This window comes from Thalassophryne amazonica, chromosome 10, assembly GCF_902500255.1.
Source record: "Thalassophryne amazonica chromosome 10, fThaAma1.1, whole genome shotgun sequence".
Lineage (NCBI taxonomy): Eukaryota > Metazoa > Chordata > Actinopteri > Batrachoidiformes > Batrachoididae > Thalassophryne > Thalassophryne amazonica.
Genome location: NC_047112.1, coordinates 93,918,338 through 93,932,685, shown reverse-complemented (window position 1 = coordinate 93,932,685; position 14,348 = coordinate 93,918,338). Strand labels below are relative to the sequence as shown.

General features: G+C 39.4%; 1 protein-coding gene across 5 annotated transcripts in view; it reads right to left on the bottom strand.

Moving 5' to 3' along the window:
* The window catches only part of palld (palladin, cytoskeletal associated protein), a 310,327-nt gene that overhangs the window by 29,822 nt on the left and 266,157 nt on the right, over positions 1-14,348 (bottom strand). For 4 of the 5 annotated variants that reach the window (XM_034180537.1, XM_034180538.1, XM_034180540.1 and 1 more), the window contains 3 exons: positions 10,694-10,838; positions 10,294-10,395; positions 2,426-2,464 (listed from right to left, as the gene is read on the bottom strand). In XM_034180537.1, the coding sequence (XP_034036428.1) occupies positions 2,426-2,464; positions 10,294-10,395; positions 10,694-10,838 (286 nt within the window). The remainder of the gene's footprint in view (positions 1-2,425; positions 2,465-10,293; positions 10,396-10,693; positions 10,839-14,348) is intronic. The other variant, XM_034180539.1, reaches the window with a different exon arrangement.

Below are 14,348 nucleotides of genomic sequence, written 5' to 3'. Positions count from 1 at the left end.
TTGCATATCAGACCTTATGCCTACAAAGAAATACACTGTATTTTTAATGTTGACTTAAAATGGAAAGAGGTTGTTGGTCATGTTTCTGTCTGTCTGTCTGTCTGTCCGTCAATATCTTCAAAAGGAAAAGTGCAATTTCAAGTAAACTTCACTGATAAACGCAGTGGACCTTCCTCTCACAACACAGGGCGTGTCAAGTTCATAGATTTAAGGTCATGGTCCGATTTCATTAATAAACATATCTCAGGGATGAGATGAGATATTGAAGTGCAATTCTCTGCATACAGTAGTGTTCAGAATAATAGTAGTGCTATGTGACTAAAAAGATTAATCCAGGTTTTGAATATATTTCTTATTGTTACATGGGAAACAAGGTACCAGTAGATTCTCACAAAGCCAACAAGTTTGGACATGTCCAGCTCTCCACAATTTCTCTGATACATTCTGATTCTGATTCGCAGAATTCCACTCCTCTTTCCATGACAAAAACTCCTGTAACAGTGGAATGTGCCATTCATTTCTAAACTGGACGCTGTCTTGATCCGGTATGTCATCTGACTAGCACAGGAATTGTGAAAAGACGTGGCCATCAGCACTTTTTTGGCACATTGAAACAGACGTGCGCAGGAGTTCCGCGCGTCGCGGTGGAGCCGCATGGCGCAAAGCAACGCCGTGATGAAGCCTCACAGGACATGTTGGGGCATGTCCAGCTCGTGCTCAATTTCTCGGATAATCACACGACTGAAAAGGAACCGACAGCCATCTGAAATCCACCTGAAAGCTGTCCTGTGAGACCAACACAGAGATGGTTTTGTGCCACGTCATGAATGGTTCCGTGGCGCGTCCCTCCATTTTTCTTTCCATGAAAAAAACTCCTGTAACAATGGAATGTGCCGAAAAAGTGCTGATGTCCACGCCTTCTGCCTTTTTGTGAAAGTCAGACGATGTCCCGGATCAACAAAGCCTTCACGTTGGAAATGATCTGGTTGTTTCAGCGGGGTTTGAGCCTGTCGATCGGCGCTCAGAGCGCGGCGCGCCCTCAGCAGTTGTGGGCGGTCTTTAAACCGTCTGGATCACTCCTTAATCTGTGTAATCCCCATAAAATCGTCCCTGAAAGCCATATTAATTTTCCGAACGGTGTCCACCTGGAGGTCTCTCACAGTTTCTGGAAAAAATTGATGCAGCAAAGCTCCAAATCGTTCAGACATTTATTTGCAAAAAAAAAAAAATGACGAGAGGGGTGGACCAGTGCTCACACAAAGCCTGCTCACAGACGAATGACGCAACCGACAGGCGTGAAAAAACTCACGCATGCGCACGAAGGTTCAAGCTTGGCTGATGCAATCACACGTGATTCAAATCCATATGGTTTTTGAAAAAATAAAAAGGTCGGATACTTTTCTAACAGACCTCGTATGTCTAATCTCTTATGGCTAATGAATAAATCAAACCTCTGATGGCAATGACGTCAACTGGTGACATCAAGAGAAGCTGAATGTCAGCAGGCTGTGGTGTGGCATCACAATCATTTGGATGCCTTGTTCAGAAAAGTGCTTTCCAACTTAGATTCTTTAATGTAATAGAAAAAATGTTAAACATTACATTCTAATAATTCCCATAAAACTGTATGACATTGTGGATGTTTCACATGAATTTCCAACCATGTTTAAAAAATAAATTAATAAAAATAAACCCTTAGATTTAGCACAATAAGACACCTTTTTTTTGGGGCGGGGGGGGCTGCAGCACATTCAAGTAAAACCTCTGTTAATTTCCTTTTCCAAACATTTCCACACATCCATCAATCTGTCTTTGTCCTCGTCCAGACTACCAGCTTTCTCCCCACTTCCTTACTCCTCCCAACCCAGACGAGACGCTCCTCCTTCCCAGCCCCGCCATCAATCTGTCGTCAGTGCAGCTCCTCTGCTGAGGCAGAGGGAACATATGGAGAGCGGCGCGGCCTGATGACACATTGCACCAATAACCACAGGCTTCAGGCGCGGCTGCAGCGCCAGCATTTCTTCTCAACTCCCTCCTCCAATCAGGGCTGCCACATCGACCGATCTATCAGCCCAGAAAACCAGCGGCTTTCTAAAAAACCATGCGAAGCAGCACTGAGCTTTCAAAAACAGAAGAAAACTAAATTACTGCAGCATGCAAAGTCAAGGTGAAGTGCAGTAAAACATGCATGTGGTAAACAAACGGCAAAACCTCAATCCTATTATGTGCACAGAGAGATAAACATCCAACTTGGTTTTCCATCAAAGAAAATGTTTTTTTTTTTTGCTTTTTCTCTTATCAACTTTTCTCGTGGTCAAAGTGAACACATCAAATGTTTGAGTGCGCCTTTGATCAAGTGAGCGTGAACTTTCACACAGCGAATAAAAAGTCAGAAGGAGAGAGAAACAAACTGAGGTTCCGTAACCTTTTGAGGGTTTGACTCTCTGTCAGACGACATTTCCTCCTGTTGAGAGAAAGAAGACGTTTGTCCGTCTGTTGGTCACTCAGGAAGAAACATCATCGTTATGTGTCACATTTCACCGAGTTGTTGTACGTGATATTATTTAATCACACGCTAAAGGAAAGCACTTCCAGCCGGTCACAAACTGATGCTGGGAGACACACAGCGCCGCGGTGCTACAACCAATCACATCGCTGCAACATCACAACAGCTCTGTGCAGAAACAATCAGCAGCAAAGCATGCTGGTTAGATTCCTCTTCATCTCTACATTGCTGACATTTCAACATCGACAGGCTTCTACATCCAGGTGCAGCAGTTGCTAAAGACCACCACAGAGCATGATGGGAAATGCCTGTACTGTATTACACAAATCTAAATCGGACTGGTGCAGATGTCTGATCAACAGGGATTAAAGTTTGAAAGGTTGTTAGTCTTTGAACTATGAGGCTTTATTTATTTACAGAAGTGTGGTTCATGATATTTTTCATTCCAGAGTGCATAACTTCACCAACGTGCAACAGACCCTTTAACCATATTAACCCGACCTACGTTCCAGCTCTTCAATCTTTAATCCCTAACCCTATGGCCAGATGAACAAATGTGGGTGACACGCAGTTAGCGTTTGTCGCTTGATTGCCGTTCATTGGGAGTGTCCACCTCATTGTTACTTGGTGTCACTGTGCACAATGTTTAAATAGATTATAAGGGACAGTGAAACCCAACACGGTCACTATGAACTTTTCCTCCATGCTTGACTTGAACCAGGGTTCGATTGATTTGTTTCAGTAAAATGTGTATTGCTAGTTAGATCGCAATACACATCTGGTTATCATTAAAATGTATTTTAAATCACTTCAAAGATATTATCTGGCTACAAAAAGAAGGTCTTTAGAATTAAAAGTGTTTATTTCTCAATAACCTTTATAGTATAATCTGAGAGGAAAAATGCTTAACATATTAGCTTTATACAGAAATGTAGCCATCTGGGAGTGTATTCTGCCATCTTGGATTTTTTTTTTTTTTTTTTTTTGAGTAACCAACATACATCACTCAGATGCTTTCAATCAGATTGGCAGTCGCTATCTTGCATTACTCAGTGTTTGCATGAAATAGACGTCTCATCTATTTTGGCCCCAACCAGCTAGCGGCTAGTCTCTTGTAGCTGTAAAACGCCCATTCGGACTGAAAGTGAATGGCAGCTGGTTGCTTTGCCTCTGTCTCTTGTAGCTAATGTGATCAAGGAATCTGACACCTGATTTGAACTCAATTTTACTTCATTCACAATGCCATCTGCACAAAAGTTCACATTTGTAGACATGAAAATTACACATATGCATGTTTTTTAAAATCCATGGATCTTGCGATGTTCAGGAAAGGGGAAACATGCAACACAACCAACAGGTTGATTCTTGGCCATTGCATTGTTTGAGTAATCCTGGTGACAAAGGGGTGAAATCATCACCTGTGTGAAGGACATTATTAAGCTGTGCTTACACCTGGCTGAGTCTGGTGCTGTTTCACGTTGTAACAGACGGAGCAACAACAACTTGCACCACAGCTGATTTCTTCAAGCAGTCACCTGGTTGCAATTCAATGCCAAGTCCTCCTGAGCAGGTACACCACTCGGAAAAGTGGTTGTTTACCAGGTCATTGTCTGATTCCCTATGTCACAGTCTCTGCTCAGCTTGGTGCAGGTCCAGTGCAACTCACTGCAACTCCAAGTGAAATTGGTGTACATTCCAGGTAAACTCTACCTCAACTCTTGATATCTTGGGTTTACTTTTTTAGTGCCCAACATGAAGCCAAGTGTGAGTTGAGTTGGAAAAACATGGAGTACAATCGATCTCCCAAAATGTTTCACATGTTCACAAATGGATTGAATTTAACTGAAATTTCCCAACTTGGTCAGGCCATTCACCAAGTGTGCCAAAATTACCCTGCCAATAGCATGAGCAGGGTAAATCAGTGCTCCCTGAAATGTAACTGTGTTTTATTGTTTGTCTTCTGTTTTATTTGAATTACACAGAACCCAATTTTTAATTATTATTATTATTATTTTGTCATGTAAGACATGAATACATTTCAATTAAAATCTGATGTTAGCCAGGTTAACTGGCATGGATGTTAGCTTTGTCCCAGTTTAGGCTGATTGTTTGCAGGATTAAAAAAAAGATGAAAATTTCAGTGAATCTTGGTGTAAGGTTTTTTTTCTCTCCCTATCTTGGGAGCAGATGCAAAACAAGTTGTGCAGATGGCACGCATCCATTTGACTTGAGATTTAGTGCACATTGTGATTTAAGCATTGGGAAATATCACCACAAGGCTGAGTGGTGGCTGTAAAGGGGTTAACTTTACTGTGTTCATTAACATGTGCGTGTTGTACTCTAAACATGAGGGATGCGGGACGTCTCTGTGTTCCCAGGGTGAAGAAGAAGTCAGCAGGTCAAAGAGCCTTTTGGTATCGTGCACCCACCCTGTGGAATAGTCTTCCTGAGACCGTGAGGCAGTTGGAGTCCGTGGACATTTTTAAGTCAAGACTGAAAAGCTATTTTTATTCTCTTTTTTATGAATAGTTTTTATTTTTTTTATCTGTTTTAATCTTTTACTTCTGTTTTTATTTATGTATTTGAATTTTTGTATTCATTTTTAATTATTTATTTTAATTTTTATGTTGAATTGTTTTATGTAAGGTGCCTTGAGATGGCTTTGCTGTGATTTGGTGCATTATAAGCTAATAAAATTGAAAACATATTTATTGAACATAATAACCAATTAGAGTAGCCCCTGTCATTCCCTTTAAACCAGAGTACTCCAGGTGCAAGCTCTGTGGTTTTGAGGTAGTGGACACAAATGAAAGGTTTTGGAGCAAGTTAACTGTGTAACACTAACCTGTCAGAGCACACAGTAGACAACAGCCACCAAAGCTCCCTGATGTGAAGCAATGCAGTAAAGTTGTGTATTTTTTTCCCATGGATATTTCATTTAACAATGTGTTTTATGGCATATACTGTCATGGTGTCAGTGGGGGGGTGGGGTGTCATTAACAATATCACTTGGCAACCTCACATCAGACATTTATGCTGAATGCATGTTAGGAACATGCAACAGCATTGAGCATGGCTACTGTACATATTAATAGTGCATATTAATAATGTCATGTTGTTTTCCATGTGTTCTCTGAACATGTACATTTGTGTGTGCATGCATGAAGAAGCACAAACATGAAGAAGTGCACAGCACTGGACCTTATACCAGGTTTTTGTTGGTCTAAGGCACACAATTTGTGGTGACAGTCATTATGAATGACTGCACAACTGACCATACCCACATCAGGACAAGTGGCATTGTGATTTCGAAGACGTGGGCACTGGGTGTAAAAAGTAGGCGGAATCATAGTGTTGTATAAAGTACCGGAAAATCACACTTAAGTAAAAGTACAGATACCCATTAAAAAAAATGACTTTGGTAGAAGTTCAAGTCACTGATTGAAATGATACTCAAGTAAAATTCTTAAAGTATCTGGTATTTATTGTACTTAAGTATGACAAGTTATGTACAACTAAATGTACTCAAGTATTGAAAGTAAAAGTACAAGTAAATGTTAATAATCAAAAACAGACTGATTTTTTTTTAATATTACAAAGTTTATCTAGGCTTGTAAATGACTGGTAGTATTAGTCAAAATACTGAAAATTGTGCACATCACACAAAAACACTTCAGAAACAAGGTTTCAAAACCTAAATGAGAGTAGGCTACTCACTAGGTGTTCACAGGAAACAGTTATTTATTTCTATATGTATTTATTTATTTATTTTCATTGTTACATGGTTTTATCTTTTCTGTTGTTTTTGTTTCATTAGGTTGTTTTTGTCTCTTTCTCTAAAATTGTATTGTAACATTATTAGTGTATTATTGTTGACTATTATTGTCTATTACGTAGACTATTATTGTTCTTGCTATTATTATTATATGAATAAAAATAAATTTTAAAAATTACAATTTGACTCTTTTACAACAACAAACGCTGAGCCATTAATTATACAGAAAGCAAATCAACGCAAACGTGCTGATGCGAACAGCTTAATGCTAACTTTAACATTGAAAACGCCATAGACATGCTAACACGTTAGCATCGGTCCCGTTTTTAAGTTATAAAATACATCTATCAACTGTTTCAGAAGACCATAACAGGTTGGTTTAACATAAAAATATTAAATATTACTCACACACATATGCTCTTCAGGGCTTTAGCGGGGAAATTTTAGGATAAAGCGAAATAAACAATGAATCCACGAATCGTAGATCGAAGCACTGCTTCTATCAGTATCACTGCTTCAATTGGTTCAAGGTTCAAAGCAAAGCCGCGCTGCAGAAACGTTGATTACAGACCCGCTGCAGGTCTGTAATCAATGTAGAGAAATTATCATTTTCCTGACAAACAAGTACAAAACTGTAAAAACCCTACCGGACATGCCTCATGACAAATCGGCCTGACTTTGTTGCAGTAACTAGTAATCAGTGGTGTCTCTGGGTGAAAACACGACTTTTTCGTGTGTGTGTGTTTTTTGGGGGGTTATTTTTTGGGGTTATTTTGTAACGAGTAACGGCATGGCGAATAGAAAATGTATCGGAGTAGAAGTATGCAATTAAGGTTGGAAATGTAGTGAAGTAAAAGTGAAAGTAAGCTGAATTAAAAAAAACTCAAGAACAAAGTCTCCCAAAACGTGCTTAAGTAGTGAAGTATTTTTACTTCGTTACTATTCAACACTGGTGGAATCATAGGGTGGAAACTATCAGTGACACTTTACAGGTGGAAGACTGAGACGTGTTCGAGGTTCAAAGACAAATAATGAGCATTTGTTCTGTGCATCTCTTCTTCTGGCTGTTTGCATAAACAGAGCTTTTTATGGGTGGCTCTGGAGGACTTTACACCATGCTTTAGTGGACTGCGCATCAGTGTTTACAGAGCAGCGGGGAGAAGCTGCACTCTTAACAATATGTGAAGGAAATTAAGTGCTCACGAGACAAGAATGTTAAAGGACCAAATGTGACTGATGCTCCAGACGTACGTTTGTGGTGGACATGCAACTGTGAAAATGGATTCAAAAAATATGTTGAGATTCAAATTATTACATGAATAAGTGGAAAGATAGAGAATCGCATCTCAGATATCTCAGTCATTTAGGATGAGTGAATTCTAAATGAAGAGATCTGTAATGAGAATCTGAATAATAAGGATCGTCATTAGCTGATATGAGACTACAATTAAAGCAACTATATCTAAAAATTCAGGTGTGACCTCAACTTATCCATAATTTTGACTACTTAAAATTCACTGTATAGTCACTGCACTTTTGTCTAGTCAAACAGCCAATTAAAGATATAATTCTCCCACCAATTTAAGAAAATGATTTTTGTGTTTTATTATCTATAAAGTATATACAGTTTGTTGTAATGTAACTGTAGTGTTGTGGAGCAACATGTTCCCTATCCTACTGAACACAGTGAAATAAACACTGTAAGTCTCTCAATGGCCTTTTGGTAATTTATTCAAGCTTGAAGTCCCCCACTGGTCGCACAGAATACAAAAGTCTGCGGAGGGTGAATGCAAGGCTGCCCACCTCCCGTCAACACATTTAAGCCCCAGGAGTATAACTCGCCCCAAGGGGTGTAATTACAGACGCTGAGCTCTGAGAAGCATAATGTTAGCAATTTCACAAGTTGGTAAACAGCTGAATGAAAAATAAACGCTGGTTTAGAGCTGCTTCTGAGAGATAACTACTGTCTGGAAATTATCAGAATGGAACATGAGACATGTCCCTTCCACCTTTTCAACCAGGGGGGACAGAATATGGTATGTCCCCCCCACTTTCTGACATATATGTGTGTGTACTTGAAACATGCTATGCCAGTCTTACGTGCAAACCATGTCAGAATAGTATCTTTGTTTCTGCAAGTTTGTATTTTAGCAGCACTGACTTGTTTACACCACCCGTTTCTTGTTTGTCACATTCGGAATTTTCTGGGACTGCATTTGCCCAGATTTGAAACCAAAAATAGTTGCCTCTAGGGACTCGTGTCTACGCATAAGTATCAATGGACCATATGCTAATTTACTGAATTCTGAAAGTTAGAAAAGGAAATCAGAAAAGTTATCTGGGACCTCAGAAAGCCCATCTGCAATTATTGCTTGATCTCCAAAATCAGTCTATGCAAGTGAAATTATGTTCAGTATGAGTGTTGTCATTAGTGCCACTTCAAAAATTAAATTCATGATAAGTAATTTATCTTAAACTTATGATCTGTTGTTTTTTTTCAAACTTATGCAAAAACAAATCTTGAGGAAAAAAATACAGTATGCGATAGTTAATAATTATTAAGAGCCTGTTCTTTCATATTTATGAATACATTTTACCACATTGCAGTTGTTTTTTAATGAGAACTCAACCTATCATTCTTTTTGAGTTCTACACATGTGGTGATACCTTATTTACACCAGGATGTTAATAAAATCAATGCTGGCTATTCTCAGAATGAAGTATTTATATCCACAGTTTCAAATTGCATAAGTCAAATGGTGTCCACTTTATGGTCTTCTCAAAACATTAAAATTACTGTTCTGGATGCTCAGAATGCATCTGAGCTTATCTAGAAACTGTTGGCTTCTGGGAGCCTAAAGCGGCCCCTAGACCCCCGGCCTATGGGCTTCGGCCCTGAGGGCCTCGTACTTTGTCCCCCCCAATTTCTACTTCTAAATTGTACCCTTCGAATGGAATATTCTGTGACTGGAACATTTTGTCTTGGCTGAGCATGCAAGGTTATCCCACACAGACAAAGAACTGTTTAGCTGTCTTTTTTATATGAGGGCATAAAATGAAGCATTTATGAACATAAGCAATTTCATAAACATTTGTAGCATAAACATTTGTAAAAAAAGAAATTCCACCACAGTAGCTATCTAACATTGTAGTTATGCTAGCCACGTGTCCCTAGCTTGAATTTTCATTGTTATTCGTCAATATTCATTTCAAGATGTCTACAAATAAATGATAATACCTTGAAGAGTTTTGGTTGGGCGTAATTTTTTTTTTTGGATATATCATTCTGCCAAATCATGGTGCTAAGTGCTATTAGCCTGTTGCTAAGTTCCTTGTGTGTCTTAAATGGTTAAAAAAATGTGCACATTTATTGATTAATCACCTGTGGAACACATTTTACATTTAACGCCAATTAACTGAATGTTCACCCTTGTATTTTGTAACATTTCCTCAACAGTTACCCAGTAACTGTAATACCACTAGTAATCCTACCTAACCACAATATATTGCAAGCATTATGTCAGTCAGAGTTGAATAGTCAGATTTCCCAGTCAACTGTCTGAAATGTTCACATTGACCAATCAACACTCATTTATTAATCATCACTCAGGATATTCAAGTCAAATTATGATGTCTGTGATGACATTATAGCTGAATGGATAGTTAAAGTAACTACAAAACCCCAACATTTTGCAAGAAAGATCTCAAGCAGCCACATTTTGCAGTTTTGTGATTGTTGTTTTTCTGTAGACAATATGTTTTTTGTTCATTACATTTCAATAAAATAATTCCTTTTCTTTTTTGTTTTTGTTGTTGTGGCCCTCCTGGAAGGACAGATAGAAGATTTGACGTGACCACTGTCTTATCTTTCAGATATGTCATATTGTAGCAACAATGAGACAGAATGCATTTGTGGACATCTTTAAAGATAATTACAGACAGTCATGTGAACACTTAAATGGCTCGTCACAGTGCGTGTGAGGTGTGTAGATGTGCTGAAAAGCCGCTGTACCTGTGTGACGGGCTCCTCCTCTGTGTCCTGTGTGTTTAAGACTGTGGCAGCGTTGTCAGCTCCCAGCAGCCTGCGAGCCATCTTCTCCTCATAGGTTAACCTCTGGAAGCAGGGATTAATGGGGTCAGCTGGGGTTAGTGTGTCAGTACCACACACTAGGACACAGCATCCACAGTCTACGCTTTGTGTTAATAATGGATGGATAGTCGAAATATTATTAATTTATTCATGGTCGCATGAAACCAAAGCTGCTGTTATCACCTATTTCAAGAGAAACCATCACAAATAGTTTTGTCACCTGTTGTGATGTTTGTTAATTGCCGTTACTGAACACACTCATCCTAAAACTGCCTGGAAAACACACCTGCAAGGAGACACACACATACGCACGCACACACACCTGTTGACCATTACTTAAGCGCTCCTCTTTAAAGCGCAGTTTTCTCTCCAGGTCCTGGATGACTGCGTCCTTGGACCCCTGGATGTCTGAGTCGGAGACGAGCCGTGGCGTCCTGGTCACAGAGGACTTCTTCGGAAAGGCCTTGCTGAAGAGGACAAAACACATTTTTCGACATTAACATGGCAGCTCTCTCCCTCGTGACAAGAGACATGAGGCACCATCTTTATGATTCATGGCGCACACCCGAACATGCATAGTGCAAGTGCATTTGGAACATGTCCAATTCCACTTTGCGATGTACACTGTAGGCTATCTGGCATTGGGCACAAAGGGGATGTGTGTTTCGGGTGTAACATGAAACAATCCAATCAAATTGTCATTTGTCATCCCTTTTAATAAACTAGTGCACTAGATGGTGAACTCGTAAGTGAGAGGTTTTCTGGCAAAGAAATAAATGCAAAATGTCACAGCACACAAATCAATCAATCAATCAATCAATTTTTTTTATATAGCGCCAAATCACAACAAACAGTTGCCCCAAGGCGCTTTATATTGTAAGGCAAGGCCATACAATAATTATGTAAAACCCCAACGGTCAAAACGACCCCCTGTGAGCAAGCACTTGGCTACAGTGGGAAGGAAAAACTCCCTTTTAACAGGAAGAAACCTCCAGCAGAACCAGGCTCAGGGAGGGGCAGTCTTCTGCTGGGACTGGTTGGGGCTGAGGGAGAGAACCAGGAAAAAGACATGCTGTGGAGGGGAGCAGAGATCGATCACTAATGATTAAATGCAGAGTGGTGCATACAGAGCAAAAAGAGAAAGAAACAGTGCATCATGGGAACCCCCCAGCAGTCTAAGTCTATAGCAGCATAACTAAGGGATGGTTCAGGGTCACCTGATCCAGCCCTAACTATAAGCTTTAGCAAAAAGGAAAGTTTTAAGCCTAATCTTAAAAGTAGAGAGGGTGTCTGTCTCCCTGATCTGAATTGGGAGCTGGTTCCACAGGAGAGTAGCCTGAAAGCTGAAGGCTCTGCCTCCCATTCTACTCTTACAAACCCTAGGAACTACAAGTAAGCCTGCAGTCTGAGAGCGACGCGCTCTATTGGGGTGATATGGTACTACGAGGTCCCTAAGATAAGATGGGACCTGATTATTCAAAACCTTATAAGTAAGAAGAAGAATTTTAAATTCTATTCTAGAATTAACAGGAAGCCAATGAAGAGAGGCCAATATGGGTGAGATATGCTCTCTCCTTCTAGTCCCCGTCAGCACTCTAGCTGCAGCATTTTGAATTAACTGAAGGCTTTTTAGGGAACTTTTAGGACAACCTGATAATAATGAATTACAATAGTCCAGCCTAGAGGAAATAAATGCATGAATTAGTTTTTCAGCATCACTCTGAGACAAGACCTTTCTGATTTTAGAGATGTTGCGTAAATGCAAAAAAGCAGTCCTACATATTTGTTTAATATGCGCTTTGAATGACATATCCTGATCAAAAATGACTCCAAGATTTCTCACAGTATTACTAGAGGTCAGGGTAATGCCATCCAGAGTAAGGATCTGGTTAGACACCATGTTTCTAAGATTTGTGGGGCCAAGTACAATAACTTCAGTTTTATCTGAGTTTAAAAGCAGGAAATTAGAGGTCATCCATGTCTTTATGTCTGTAAGACAATCCTGCAGTTTAGCTAATTGGTGTGTGTCCTCTGGCTTCATGGATAGATAAAGCTGGGTATCATCTGCATAACAATGAAAATTTAAACAATACCGTCTAATAATACTGCCTAAGGGAAGCATGTATAAAGTGAATAAAATTGGTCCTAGCACAGAACCTTGTGGAACTCCATAATTAACTTTAGTCTGTGAAGAAGATTCCCCATTTACATGAACAAATTGTAATCTATTAGACAAATATGATTCAAACCACCGCAGCGTAGTGCCTTTAATACCTATGGCATGCTCTAATCTCTGTAATAAAATTTTATGGTCAACAGTATCAAAAGCAGCACTGAGGTCTAACAGAACAAGCACAGAGATGAGTCCACTGTCTGAGGCCATAAGAAGATCATTTGTAACCTTTACTAATGCTGTTTCTGTACTATGATGAATTCTAAAACCTGACTGAAACTCTTCAAATAGACCATTCCTCTGCAGATGATCAGTTAGCTGTTTTACAACTACCCTTTCAAGAATTTTTGAGAGAAAAGGAAGGTTGGAGATTGGCCTATAATTAGCTAAGATAGCTGGGGCAAGTGATGGCTTTTTAAGTAATGGTTTAATTACTGCCACCTTAAAAGCCTGTGGTACATAGCCAACTAACAAAGATAGATTGATCATATTTAAGATCGAAGCATTAAATAATGGTAGGGCTTCCTTGAGCAGCCTGGTAGGAATGGGGTCTAATAAACATGTTGATGGTTTGGATGAAGTAACTAATGAAAATAACTCAGACAGAACAATCGGAGAGAAAGAGTCTAACCAAATACCGGCATCACTGAAAGCAGCCAAAGATAACGATACGTCTTTGGGATGGTTATGAGTAATTTTTTCTCTAACAGTTAAAATTTTGTTAGCAAAGAAAGTCATGAAGTCATTACTAGTTAAAGTTAATGGAATACTCAGCTCAATAGAGCTCTGACTCTTTGTCAGCCTGGCTACAGTGCTGAAAAGAAACCTGGGGTTGTTCTTATTTTCTTCAATTAGTGATGAGTAGAAAGATGTCCTAGCTTTACGGAGGGCTTTTTTATAGAGCAACAGACTCTTTTTCCAGGCTAAGTGAAGATCTTCTAAATTAGTGAGACGCCATTTCCTCTCCAACTTACGGGTTATCTGCTTTAAGCTACGAGTTTGCAAGTTATACCACGGAGTCAGACACTTCTGATTTAAAGCTCTCTTTTTCAGAGGAGCTACAGCATCCAAAGTTGTCTTCAATGAGGATGTAAAACTATTGACGAGATACTCTATCTCCCTTACAGAGTTTAGGTAGCTACTCTGCACTGTGTTGGTATATGGCATTAGAGAACATAAAGAAGGAATCATATCCTTAAACCTAGTTACAGCGCTTTCTGAAAGACTTCTAGTGTAATGAAACTTATTCCCTACTGCTGGGTAGTCCATCAGAGTAAATGTAAATGTTATTAAGAAATGATCAGACAGAAGGGAGTTTTCAGGGAATACTGTTAAGTCTTCTATTTCCATACCATAAGTCAGAACAAGATCTAAGATATGATTAAAGTGGTGGGTGGACTCATTTACTTTTTGAGCAAAGCCAATAGAGTCTAATAATAGATTAAATGCAGTGTTGAGGCTGTCATTCTCAGCATCTGTGTGGATGTTAAAATCGCCCACTATAATTATCTTATCTGAGCTAAGCACTAAGTCAGACAAAAGGTCTGAAAATTCACAGAGAAACTCACAGTAACGACCAGGTGGATGATAGATAATAACAAATAAAACTGGTTTTTGGGACTTCCAATTTGGATGGACAAGACTAAGAGACAAGCTTTCAAATGAATTAAAGCTCTGTCTGGGTTTTTGATTAATTAATAAGCTGGAATGGAAGATTGCTGCTAATCCTCCGCCCCGGCCCGTGCTACGAGCATTCTGACAGTTAGTGTGACTCGGGGGTGTTGACTCATTTAAACTAACATAT